Source organism: Platalea leucorodia, assembly GCF_965183815.1.
Source record: "Platalea leucorodia genome assembly, chromosome: 3".
In the NCBI taxonomy this organism is placed as follows: Eukaryota; Metazoa; Chordata; class Aves; order Pelecaniformes; family Threskiornithidae; genus Platalea; species Platalea leucorodia.
The window spans coordinates 19,218,748-19,232,270 of NC_138825.1; the positions used below are offsets into that span (position 1 = coordinate 19,218,748).

General features: G+C 43.6%; 1 protein-coding gene across 1 annotated transcript in view; it reads right to left on the reverse strand.

Moving 5' to 3' along the window:
* ALK (ALK receptor tyrosine kinase) overlaps positions 1-13,523 on the reverse strand; it is a gene marked incomplete at its 5' end in the record, with an annotated part of 317,178 nt that overhangs the window by 9,393 nt on the left and 294,262 nt on the right. Inside the window, 7 exons of the mRNA XM_082306264.1 lie at positions 4,062-4,191; positions 5,105-5,169; positions 6,105-6,195; positions 8,421-8,607; positions 10,368-10,466; positions 11,686-11,838; positions 12,799-12,897. Coding sequence (XP_082162390.1) covers positions 4,062-4,191; positions 5,105-5,169; positions 6,105-6,195; positions 8,421-8,607; positions 10,368-10,466; positions 11,686-11,838; positions 12,799-12,897 — 824 coding nt within the window. The remainder of the gene's footprint in view (positions 1-4,061; positions 4,192-5,104; positions 5,170-6,104; positions 6,196-8,420; positions 8,608-10,367; positions 10,467-11,685; positions 11,839-12,798; positions 12,898-13,523) is intronic.

Genomic DNA, 13,523 nt, shown 5'->3' on the forward strand with positions numbered 1-13,523 from the left:
AAGCCCAGTTCTTCTTTACTGTACAATCGATTCCAGACTTGAGCTATACTGCAAGGCAGTCAGTAGGCTGAAGCCACAAGCTGATTTGAACAGCATAGCTTTTTTTTCTTTTTCCCTTTTTTTCCCTTCCTTCCCCTCCTTGGATGAATTCCTTCCACCTTTTATTTGGCTAAATACAGTCCTAAAACAGATGTGACTGCCCAGCCAAGGACAATTTAGCCATGTAATTTGTTTGAAAAATGGAGGTTTGGGATTCATTTTGCAAGGGGAGCAGCCTTGAGACACCAAAGGATTCACTTTACAGCTTCTACTCCCCAGATGAATGGACAATGCCAGCTGCAATGCACTGCTGCTCAGAGCAGAGGGCACGCTTGGAAGCGCTGGTGTGACACCTCCCCCAATGAGGCTGAATCTTGCTAAAGGTGAATGAAATTCTGTGTATTGTTCAGTGTAATCACTGCTCTGTGCAACAGGCTGCACAACACAAAGGAGGGGAATCATTTATCCGTATCTGATTTATCTTCCAGAGCTGTTCCTTGATTGCCGTGCTGTGTGTGAGAAAGATCAGCACTGAACTTCCCAGAACGGACAATTCTGCAACACTCATAATGAGCGAAGGCTCTGATTCCAGGTGTCTCTGGAGCTACCAGACTGCCTCTCTCTGGATGAGGAGGAAGGGGTAATCCTGTCATAGATGTGAAACTTTATTAGAAATGGAACACAGAAACCCTTCAGGGCTGTAAACCCTGGACCCATGGAGAAGTATGAATCTGAAGCTTATGGAGTAGACCTGGCTGGCATAAACTGACAATATTCCACAAGAGTCACTGGTATTGTATCAGTGATGCTGGATGAACATTTGGCTTACACATGATCATTCTTGCTTAGAGTCCAGAAAAATCATTATGTGTTGGCTGAACATTGCTTTCATTATTTACATGAAGAACACAGATGACCAAGATGCAATAACCTGTGCTGGCAGCATCTTGATTTCCCATTCAGATGGATCCCATGTCCTGATACCTCTTGCGGTACCTCTAGCTTCCCATTTCATGTCCCTCGCAATGTCTTACGTTTCCCCTGCCCTTGCTTCACCTTTTCCTCCACCGTTCCCTCTGCTCCTTTCCATGCTTTTCAGTGGCTGAGTGCACGGCAGCATGCTGCGTGTGTCTTGCTCCAAGTCACACAGGTTCTCGCTGGCCAGTGGCAAGCCAAACAAGACAACTGTTTTGCTGAGTGGTTGCTCTAGCATGGTGCTTTCTCTTTCCTGAGGCCTTGGAATTAGTGCCAAGTTAATGCTTCTCACACCTCTATTAAATTTGACTGAAACTGGCAAATGATTTCGAAGTTACTGGCAGAGGACTGGGGAGAGCAACTGAAGGTAGAGAACGAACAGGGAAATCTCTCTTTTGCAATCAGGCTGAAAGCAGAAGTAGGTGGGAAAGACAAGGTAGTAAGGAAACCAGCTGGAAAATACAAAACTGGAAAAAAACAACGGGAAATGACAACAGTAATTCATACGGTGCTTACTGCACAGTAAGCAGTGCACCTCTGTTACTGAGTCAGTCAGCTAGGTCTTGTGTGTTCAGTTAATTCCTGTTGGAAGCAAAGCTCATTGAAGCCTGTTTACTCTGCACCGTTCCTTGTCTTTCCTTTCCTTTAATGGGCCTGGAAAGCTAGCCGTCCAGTCTGCTATGCCTGCCTTCTGCCAGTCTTCCTTGAATGAGCCACAGGAGGAACAAAGCAGCTCAGGGTTCATTAAGAGCAGTGCAAAGATACATGCAGCAGTACTGAGCCACGGGCCTTACGCACAGAGACTCTGTCACACCTCAAGTGTATGCAGCGGGTAAATCCACTTCCACAGCTGGATCCCATATTTCACAGAGCACGATGCCCTGCACACATCTCATCTCTCATCAGTCAGTCCCCTAGCCTCATAGTTTCTGAGCCAGCAGTCAAACGTGTGCACCAGCGGCTGATTTCTCGGCACTCACAGGTGCCATTAGCCCCTCAGAAGCTGCCCTGGCAGCCAGACAACGAATTACCCTGTCATTCTCACCAGGCAGCCGCCACATGGGATGGCAGCAGAAGTGGGCAAGGCAAGGGGAAGGAAGGTATTAGAAGTGGAGCAGAAACGTGTGGATCTGTGTCTGCACACAGTCACGCTGTCCACATTCACCCAACTGTTAAAGAGGGACTGGAAACTGTTTTTCTGCATCAGTTCCAGCTTGCAACTGCCCATCTGCTTTCCCAAAGTGTGACAGGCATGGGACAGAGCAGAAAACAGCAGCATCAGTCCCAGCTCTGCTTCAGTCCTGGGAGCAAGTTAAATGCAGGAATAGGGGAGGATCTTCAAGGTGCTGGGAACAGCCCCTGTGTGTAGTAGTAGTTATGGTCAGTCTCAGATAACCTCAAACAGGTCAGGAAAGATAAGGAAAGAAGAGGAAAGGAAGGAGAGACTGTGAAGGCAGAAAGAGAAATACCAAGGAGGTAATGTACGCTGTGCCTGGAGTGAACCATCCACCTCTTCTGACATTAGCTTTTCACAGGGGTTGCGCAGAGCTACTGCTAACAGAAATGGAAGCCCTGGCATGCAAGGAGGAACTCATGACTGGGGTAGGGGCAAACAGAAAGAAACCCCTCAGATCAGAAGCCTCCCATGACTGCATCCTATAAAGATTAAGGGCTTTTCATCCACAGAAGCAACTCGTTCATTTTACTGCAAGTAGGTAAAAATTCCTGCTGTTCAGGACTAATGTTCTTGGTGCTTCCTCACAAGATCCTGATCATTACTGAGCTGGCTTCTCTCTCTAATTTAACAACCCCAAAAGATGCTTCTATTGCAAAGTGATGGATGCCCTTGCCCTACACCATCCTGCTTCACCTGCCACTTCACATATGTAGGACAGCCTGTCCTAGCAGTTTTGAAAAAAGCACCTACCAGGCAGCATACCTTGACCATGCCATTTTGCTCTGCACCAGGTGAGAGCGGAGCCCACACTGCAAAACATGAATTCCCCCATTCACCTACCACCAAGTTCAGCCCATTTGTATGAACTGAAAAGAGCATCTCTAGGTGCTACAGAAAACCAACTTCTATTTATAAAGACTGCTTGCTCAGATTTCAAACATCTTGACTTTTTGTATGTTTAGCCTTCTTATCCAGGCAGGAGCCACTTTATTGCAACCTATCCAAGACTGTGGTGCTCCTGAGCAACGCAGACCATTTTATATATCTGAAAACCAGACTGCAAGGAAAAAAACCCAAAATCAATCTGTTTCCAGATGCCTCAAGGAAGAATCTTATTTATATCTGTTAGACCCAATTTATGTCTCTCTTGTACTGATAAAATCCAGCATTTTGTCCTGTGTCAAAGAAATGTAGAGACAAAGTATGAAGCTGGGCCCTGGTGCTAAATTTCAACAACATCTGGGTGCCCTTCTGATCCAGAGACTCAGAGCAAACTTTATTCTTCTGAAATACCAATTCCTCTCTAGAAGCTGCAATTTATTTCTCACGCATTTCTAACTGACTGTCATTTCCTACTGATGCTGATTTCAGTGGGAAAATCTTTAAAACTCCGGACTAAAGATATTTGCTATTAAGTCAACAGCTCCAGGCCGGATCCTCTCCTTTCCTATGTCAAACTTGCACTGACAGATATCCACAGAAATGCGCCTGATCAGCACTTTAAGTAACGGATTTATCATTAGTAGCTCAACGCTTCCCCTCAACCCACCCCCAGCTGGTGTGAGGAAGGTAAGAGGAGAGTTTAACTTTTTTTTTTTTTAAATTTTGATTTTGTTCTTTCTTTAGATACTATCTGCAAAGCTATCTAGCAAAGTCCAAGGGTGAGGCACCTCTGCATAACCCCAGCAGCACCTGTTCCCTATACATCTGTGTCTGTGCCCTGCCCCCACAGTGGTCTTTTAGCAACAGAAATTTTCTAACCCTCTAAAATGCTGGGAAATAGTAGCTGCATGGATCAGCTCTTTTATAGTTATGTATTTGCCTTGTGGCAGCAGCTTACTAAGTAAAATTCAATTTTCTCTCTTCTTACCGGTCTAGGCCGTGTCTCTCTCAGGAACGATTTCAGGTCACCTCCAGCCATGAGCTCTAGCAGGATGAAACGGGGCAGCGCCTGCAAGCTCACCCCGATACAGCGCACAATATTCTGGTGGTTGAACTTGCTGTGGAGACAGGGAGACTCAATTATGGAGCAACTTTGATCGAAAAAGCACAATTGCAGAAAAGAATCAAAATGTTTTGCCTTGGGGAATGTGTTTTTTTTTTTTTTTTCCCAGAAAGTAACAAATCTCAAAGGTAGGGTAACTGGATAAAGCTAAAGCGCTACTCCTGCACTCTGTCTGTCTGCGTAGTGCAGAAACAGAGGTGGGGAAGGAGTGGCTTTTGGCTGCTTTTCCTCTTCCTATATTCTGCATCCTTTTTGGGCTACAGGAAGACTTGTGGGCCACAGGAAGCAGAGAATGTCTGATAACAGAGAAAACTCTGCTCCTAATTTCCCTATCCAAGGGGCAGAAACTGGGCTAGGGCAGAGTTGTTCCAGATAACATACTGACATGAGGATCTGCTTACGTAGGGAATACTCCTCAAGGTCTGGTCTCTAATACTTCCTTTTTTCTCCAGACCTCAATGTGATGGGAAACTACTTCCATGGATTCTAGGACTCAGTCACTGACATGTGACATGACAGCAGCATTAAGTCAACGCCATCTGTTAGTTTTGACTAGTCAAACCCAAACTCCTAAGGTTTGTTTCTACCTCATGTTCTCATCTCTAAGAGAAATCAAAGGATCCCGTTATGAATTCTGGAAACTTGGTCTGAAGATTTTAACTTTGGATAATGAAAACCAGCATGGACCCTCTTGAAAATTTAGTCCTTAATCATCTGGTGCCTCTTCATTTTTAAGAAGAACAGAAAAGGATGGTAATGCCTGTCCTCTTTGTAAAATACTGACAGCCATGCGCTAAAACTACTGTATAGATGAGTTGCGTCGACATCACCTCTCAAAGCACCTTTTTTCTTTACAGTGCTGGGCTTTGCAAGCTTACACAAGTGCTGTTCATCTTATTCATACACACCTAATAATGAGAGCTTCCATGAGGAAGTCCAGCTCATCTTGCTCCGAACACACTTCTGGCAATGTCTGGAAAAGAAAGAAAAAGTTGACAAGGAGAAGATATTTAAGCTTACACATGTAGAACACCTGGCACAATCAAAAGCACTAACATTGTTTGCAGCAACCCTTGTTTCTCTAAAAGAAACCTCACTCTAAGATAACAGCTAGACCCTTACTAAAATAGACTGTGAAGCCTGTTGAAAGGTAAAGATCAGAACACATGGCCCATCAACGCCACCATCATCCTCCTCCCAGCAAAGGAAATAGCCCAGAGCACACAGGGAACAGTGCTCAATATATGGGACTCTGCTGTATAGAGGACAAGGAATGAGACCACAGTTCCTGAGCTCTCTGACAGTTCAGTACTCCTGCCTCCCAGCAAGACTATGAACTATAACCAGCAGTAGGACTGTGCTGCTATGTAACCTTGGAGAAAACAAGCTAGCTAGGCTGCTGAAGGCCTGGAGAACCATACCAGGGTCTCTTAGGATTTAGCTTCATATCCAGTGCATATCCATCCTGTAATGGAGTGGTGAGATCCTTGGAAAACCAGCCATCTCCGACCTGCAGGCTCTTTGATGTATGTGCCAGCTGCTCTTGGCCTCTTCACAGACTTTTGGCCTCTGACTCAAAGGCTTTGGACAGATGACCACACCAGGTGTAGCACGTGGAGGATGGACAGAAGATGGATTTATTTCTCATACCTGCAGTCTACTGCAGCTGTATGGGAAATCTTTGCCTATTTACTACTTACAGACCTCTTTTAATAGTCTCACAAGCCCATATGCTACAAGCTGTACCATCGCTATGATGGATTAAAGTGTTGTAAGAGCAGCAACCCTTCTAGCCACATCCTTCAGTACTATAGTAATGCTTAATTCATCTTAATTTTTATAATGCATTGGGACTCTGGGGTGAAAGGTGCATGAAACCATCATGATAACTCATACACTGTCACTTACTTTCACAGCCACCTGCAAGGGAGTGGGGTCGCTGGGGATCCCTGCCACCTGACCTTCATATACCTCACCAAAGGCTCCGTGGCCCAAACCCCTGGACAGACCAGAGAAGACAAGAAGGTTTTACTACACAGAACACACATTATAACACTGTGGTCACAGCTCACAGAATGGGCTCACAATTTTCATGTTAGTGAAACAGGGAGAACTGGATATTGACACTGATGATACCACTCCTCACACTATGCACAGGACCAGACCTTGATGTGATCTTTCCTGGACCTACAATGTATTTAATTGGTAGGGAAAGCAATCCTCAAAAGTGAACAGTCCCCAGTGAAATCAAGCTGCTGGCACTGCAGTGTGTAATGGATAGCACTCTTCTATGGCTTCGGTGTCAGTGCTCTAGTGATGGGTGCTCCAAAACAGGCCAATAAAGATAGGTCTTAAGTCTTGGTGTTCCCACACCCTAAACACATTAACAGTTCCCATGATGTTTATGCATCACCATTAAAGAAAACATTGAACAAGAAACTAGGAAGCACAATGGTTCTCAAAGGACCTGAATTCTAAACCAAGTATCTTTTCCTGATTTATTTTGTGATTCTGGGTAAGTACCTTAGCCAGTAAATGGTGATGATAGTGCTTCGTAAAGCACTCGGCTCTAGGAATTTGTGCTGAGAATTGTTTCTGGCACTGACCATATTATGAAATTTACAGTTTTATTTTGAAGAAGGATACAAGAAAAAGAGAAAGGAATTAAAGTAATCACACAACAGATCCTGTCCCATTCCTTGTGATACAGATTTGGCATACCTGTCTATTCAGTCTTCACTCGCTTAACATTAAGTCAACTGCTACAACAATAGCTATACCACATAGGTGGCATGTCATAATTACATAGCAAACTCTGGCAAAGAATGAGGCTGCATCCCAAATCCTGAGTCCCTCTTAACCCTGCACAGGCTGCACATTGGGCAGTAGTAGTTTGAGCCTCTAAGAGACATTCCTGCATCTCGGTTCAGGTAAAAGGCTCTCAATAAGGTGCTCTTCTACAACATGCACTTTCCTGGTAGGGCCAGGTCTGGCCTGAGAGCCGCACTGATTCTGTTCTCTGGTCTATCAGTGGACTGTTTTTGCATGGGCGGTTGCCCTCCTGTCTGTTCAAACAGGTGCTGCTACAGGCAATCTGCTCTGCTGTTGCATAAGCTCTGCCTGTAGTTTTGCCAAGGTAAAGACCAGTCTAGGCAGTGAAACCACAGCGAGGACTTGCGTTGCCTGTGACTCAACCACTTCTTTTAATAACCTTTTGTAGGTATCAGCTTGAGACACTATTCTTGGCTATGCCTGACCAACTTATTACAAACTGAGGGTATAAAACAGATCTCTACAGCTCATAACCCACCCTCCTCCCAAAAAGTCAACCTTCCCTGCCCTTATCAATTCCCAGCTGTATCCTCTGCTCTCTGCAGCTTGCCACACTTCAAAAATCTTTTCAGAGCCCAAGTGTCAAAGGCAGCAGCAGCACAGGGTACAGATGCAGTCCGGCAAGATGTACAGGTAAGGGGGAATGAGATATGAGCCAGCAAAACAGTGCAGACTGCATAGACTCTCAGCATCATCTTTTTTAGCACTGTAAGCTCCCTAGTCTTCCAAGCTCTCCTGCTTCCACTTCTTGGCTTTTTGTGTAAAACTGCATGGTACAAGGGTAATGTCGCATTCACAAGTGGCATGCACTGTATCCTGCAGTAGAGCAAGGTGGGAAAGAACTCTGAATTTTCAGGTTTTTCTTAAGAGACTATTTCGAACTTTCCAGAAGTTCTGACCTAGACATACTATCGTGCTCGCTTTATATTCCTGTCTTTTTAATACTGTCTGGCAGTCTCAAACCCATTGCTTTTCCTGCTATTGTACTTAAGGATGTCATTGTCCTTACCAAAGATCCCATCAAAGACTTTAAAAGAGCCTCCTGCAAGCCTCAGCCTTCCCAGTATTTCATCTTTTAATACTGGAAATGGGTCATTCATGCACAGTCTGCAAAAGATATGTCTGAATTACTGGTGATGACTCTTCAGTTCCTCTCATAATCCCAGAAGATTAACACTGCACCTGTAAAAGGTCAAGGAGACTGCCAAAGTCTAGTCCCCTCCACACCAACCTAACTACTGCACCTTTACATTTTTCTTATGAAAAGGGGCATGAGTCTAAAAGTGCATGAGAACTTGTACATGCCTGCACAAAGACATGAGTTCACATCTGTGTCAGTGAGCCAGCAGGAGTGTATAGTGTGAAGCATGGGGAAGGCAAAGATGAATTTACCGGATGAGGGAGATGTTTTTTCGAGGCACCTCTTTGAGGTCACTAATGGATGTGGTCTTTCCTGCAAAGCAGTAGTTGGGATTGTAGTCTGTCATGATAGTGGAGGTACGCAGCTTGCTCAGCTTATATTCTGGGCTCTGTAACTCCATCTGCATGGCTTGTAGCTCCTGGTGCTTCCGACGATATACTAAATATGGAGAATACAGTAAACCAGAGACACAGATTGACTTTGGAACAAGACAGCAGCCATGCAGCACGTCTCACTGGAATTCGCTGTGTGGCCAAATTTCAATGAACCAAACTAGACAGCGACACCATCATATTTCTGTACATCAAATAATTATAGATAGAAAATGGAATCTGAAGTTATCCAGGAACCTTTGATTTACACATCTTATGAAGAAGCAGGCTTGCTCATGCACTGTTTGGAAAAAGTAAAATGAATTTCACTGGCAGAGATCTGTGATTTCACAGTTCTGAGGTTTTTGTTTTGTTCTATTCAGTTGAACTGGACCTTCCAAGTACGAGTCCAGTTCCAAACTTTAGGGAGTTGGGGTATAACCAACTTTCCTAAATCATGTAGAGGTGACTAAATTCTGAAATTAATTATTGCATCAGATTGTTCAAAATGGATAGACTAAACTGTTACCTCAGAATAACACATTGTACATAAAACTAGCTCATTTTGCAAAACAACTTCTGTTTCTAAACGACAGAGTTGGACTAAATTTGAAATCAGTTTATGGTAGTGTCATATTCCTTGAATCACTTCACCGATGCTTCTGAAACGTCATCAGAAATCACACCTTGAAAGAAGACATCCTGTGGATATTTCTTGAAATAGTAATTGATATTGCAGTATTTTTTCAAAGCAACATGCCAATCGTGAGCAGGTTAAACCACTATTACCCTTACTATTGATTTCTGTGAGAGCTGGATTGAGCCCAAAGACTGTGACGGTAATAGCTATTGCATCTTCTCCAGCAGATGTTGCTCAGGGGAAGAATTTAAGGAGTAAACATGCACTCGCAAAGGCAGACAGATGTAATGACCTATCCACAAACCCTTCCTGTCCTCCATTTTCCTCCTCATTGCTTTTGCTTTGATTTTTTAAATCGCTGCTCTTTCCTGAGATGGCAATGATAGGCCAGTTGGACGGAAAGAGGATTACTCTTCCACTCTCTGAGAAGTAATTAGTAATTTTAAAGGGGTACTGTCAGGCCAGAAATCATACATGTAGGACCATCTGTGTGCAACTGATAACTCCTGAAATTCTTAAAACTGAAACAGCTGCGCAAATCTAATTTAATAGTTGCCCTTTGCTGCTCTGGGTACATCCTTCCCCTCCCCCAGACTACATACAGTGTGGACAAAGAAAGGTGGAAGAGCTGTGGTTTGAATCCCTGGCTGCTTTTTATTGATTCAAGTCTATTCAGCTTGCAATTGAATGCAGGTGAGCAATTGTTTAAAATAAGAAAATGAAAGGGTGAAAAATACCTTTTAGAATTTCAAATAAAGATGCCAAGAATGCCCACATCCTACTAAGTAGCAGTTTGTAAAAGGGGAACCTATGTGAGAATTTCAAGCTTAAATGCCATGTACTAAGAGGCTAAATCTGTATATAGGCACACAAATAAAGAAGCTTGCTTTTAGGCATTAAGCACCAACAGCTCTCAAAACCAGTGGCAGCTGTGTTCTGGCAGCTTTACACTACAACACAAGCAATAACGTCTCTTTCGAGATGCAGTCAGTAACTGAAACCTCCTCAAATTGGTCATTGTGGTTAGAAACAACTACTGAAATCTGAAGTTAAGGCGTGTGTGTGGGAAGGTGTCATTAAATACAGCAGTAGCTGAAAACCTGAATCCTTTTGCGTCCCAGGGCCCAATTATCCCTGGCTCAGATCCAGCCCTCATATGAAAATATCTTTTGCAGAGAAACACTCACCTATCATGATTCCTGAAAAAGCCAAAATTAAAGCAGCCACCAATGCTGAAGTCACTACAGACAAGACCAAGGAGAGAGGGAGATGAACCACTGGCTCAGCTGTAACAGAGGCAGGAGAAGAAGGAATTACATGTTTGAAATGATCTTCCGGCAGCCACTTTTTTGCAGACAGATTTTTCTGCTCTTCCCTCCATTTACTCATCTGATGCTCCTATAGTGTAGGAGCAACCTCTGGCATGATCAGTTCTCAGGATCTATGACCTCTAATACCTTGTTGTTTCATTTTCCTCAATTAATATCAAGCCATTAAAACAGATGGTTTGCTATCAACAAATTAACATGTGCACTCCCTGGGTATGAAAACAAGACGATAAAAAAAACAGGGGCAGGAGGCTGGGGAGGTGGAAAGAACATTACATTGCCAGGGTTAAAGTGCTGCTATCAATGCCAAATCACAGCAAAAGCAGAAGGAGGACTGCAACATATCATTTCCTAAATGCATCTAATCCAGGCAGAAAAAACTGGTAACAGTAAGTGTGGTACAAAGTATTCCATAGCTGCATCCTTACTGGGGACCACAAGGCATTCAATGACCATCTATTAAGGTTTACTTCACCCTGGCAAAATGACCATGCTTTTTACCCATTTCGCAGATGGGAATGGCAAAAATACAGAACATTTTTCTCATGCCAGTGACAAAGCTGAAAGCAGGATCCTGAAACCCTGGAGTCACTTGCTCTAACTGCTAGGCAAGAATATGAAGGAAACCTAGTAATGGAGCCCTGAGCCCTTAGTTTTTCAAGTAGAGCAAGTACAGGCACTGTCTTTAGTTTTCCTCAGAGATTTCTCATGCAGAATTTCTTAGAGATTCTGCACCTGCACCTTAGATGTCCAAATCCACAGGAATTACATTCTCCTACACCTTGTACGTTTTTTTGGTTCTTAAGAATGACCTGGAATTTAAGTTTAGCCGGCAAATTCCTTCAGTGAGCAAACTTTCATGGTTTCAGAGAAGAACGTGAGCATCAGTGCAACCAGGCACAAAATTTGACTCTCCTCAGTGCTGCCCAGTATGCCAAACATAGTAAAGCAAACCAGCAATGCAGCTCTGTGCACCATTCCTCAGCACCAACGTGTCTATATCCTAGCAAAATACCTCTGCAGCATATAGCAGCAGGAAAGAATGTAACATTCAACAGAAGCCAGTTTTAAGAAAGACTAGATACCACTTTCAAGATGTCTTATAGTCCAAACTACAGATTTTTGTCATGCATTTTCTGTTTCACAGGCCAGTAGCGTACCCCATATACCTACTTACCTATGCAAGACACACCATCCTCAGCCAACTCTGTGCCTGGCTCACAAAAGCAAATGACTTTTTGAGTCTCAAGATCAACACGGCACTCGTCCATCTCACAGTGACTGCAGTTAAGATGCAGCCTAATATCCACCTCTCCGTGCCCCTCTGTCACTAGGGAGTGGATGAAAGAAGCTCAGTTAACTACTGTAAGGATCATTCGTATCATTCCCTTGGGTACTGACAGAAACTGTGACCATGGCAGGGTGAGCCCCATCTAAGAAACCAATTTCTCCCCACCTTCCATAGCTCCTGTCCTTTTCTCATGTAGAAAATAACATCCCGCTAAATCAGCCCCACTTCAGTTGAGGTGCACTGGCTCTTTGACCAGATAGTCCGACCAAGTTAGCAAGGAGGCTGCTGCCGAGGCTAAGGGAAACCTGCCCTTTCAGTGGTCTGTGGGGTTCACCCTTTTCTTTCCTGGCCTTTACTCCCTCTGAGATCAAACACTGCAATGTTTTCAAAACTTTCTGGCTGAACCTATCAGGCCAGAGTCCATCTGTATTTGAAAATACTTCTGGCTGTTCTAAAGCAAACATTTTTTTTTTTGAGCAAATAGATATTTTTGTATTTTCTGAACACATTGCAAACATATTCAAGACACTGACTTCTGCGCAAACACAGGCTGGAGCGGCAGTATTTATCATTCCCATGCACTGCTGGGCAGCACTGCACTGTTTTCTCTAGAAAATCCCTGGTCCAACCTGGATACTTTGCTGAGGGATGCTCTAAGGAACATGGTTGTTAGTGAATAGTCAGGTGCTTTGTCTGTTTTTTTCCTAAATTATCTGAACTATGAGGTTCTGTTACCGCTTTCTTTGGCCAAAATTATTCTTTAGGCTGGTAGACTATATTGTTGGGAAGTGATTTCTAATAGCCTTGATGTTCTCTCCACCTGCTTTCTTCCTGCTACTTCTGTTTATTCTCCACTGGACTTCGTTAGGCTATCTTTCTGCCTTCTCATAGTCATAGTGACACTAAGCTGTACCCAAAGGGTTGTAAAGTGTCCTACAGATGCAAACTATTCTTAACACAAAATAAACCCACTAGAAGACTTCTGACCAATGTGAATACCTTTAAGTGCTGGAGTGTATAAAGTACCAATTGGATTAATAAAGGACACACCATCCTCCCCATCCATCTCTGGGTCATTGTCCACTGCAGCATTGCCACCTATGTCAAACCAGAAGTTACCTTAACACACTGAGGCTCATTGGCACTAAAATACAGATAAGCATTGCAACATGCATGACTTCAGCATATTTAGGGAGGCATCCAAATGAGAAAAGAGAATAAATCAAAGTATTTAAGATACAGGGAACACTTAGCAAGTTGTGGCATGAACCACTCGTCTTTTATCTCTAGAACTTCAATTTAATAGCAGCAGCTTGTGACAGTCAATTTCTTAGCTCTGTTTTAGGCAGGCTGTTGCAAACTAAGGCGTAAACTTCATCTTTAACCATTTGGATGCTGTGAAACATATAAGCCCTTCTTAAAATTAATGCAGCCAAGAGACTGGAAAACACCAGTACTCAAGGGCTAAGTTCAGTACCCTTGCTGATCAAGGTATGTACTGTGTCAGCAGAGGGAATGAATAGTCTGATATCCTTCCTCTCCTTTGCACCCTGAAAGCAGGGCGGTCCACCAGAGCGGGGACTGAGGGAATTTATGAGTTGCTCATTTGTGCTTGGGCATATAGAACATATCAGGAGCAAAGTATGGGCAAAACATAAAATGTATTAGAAGCACAGTATGGGCCATACGTTTTGTACTACAAGCATGCAAAGATTCCCCCACCC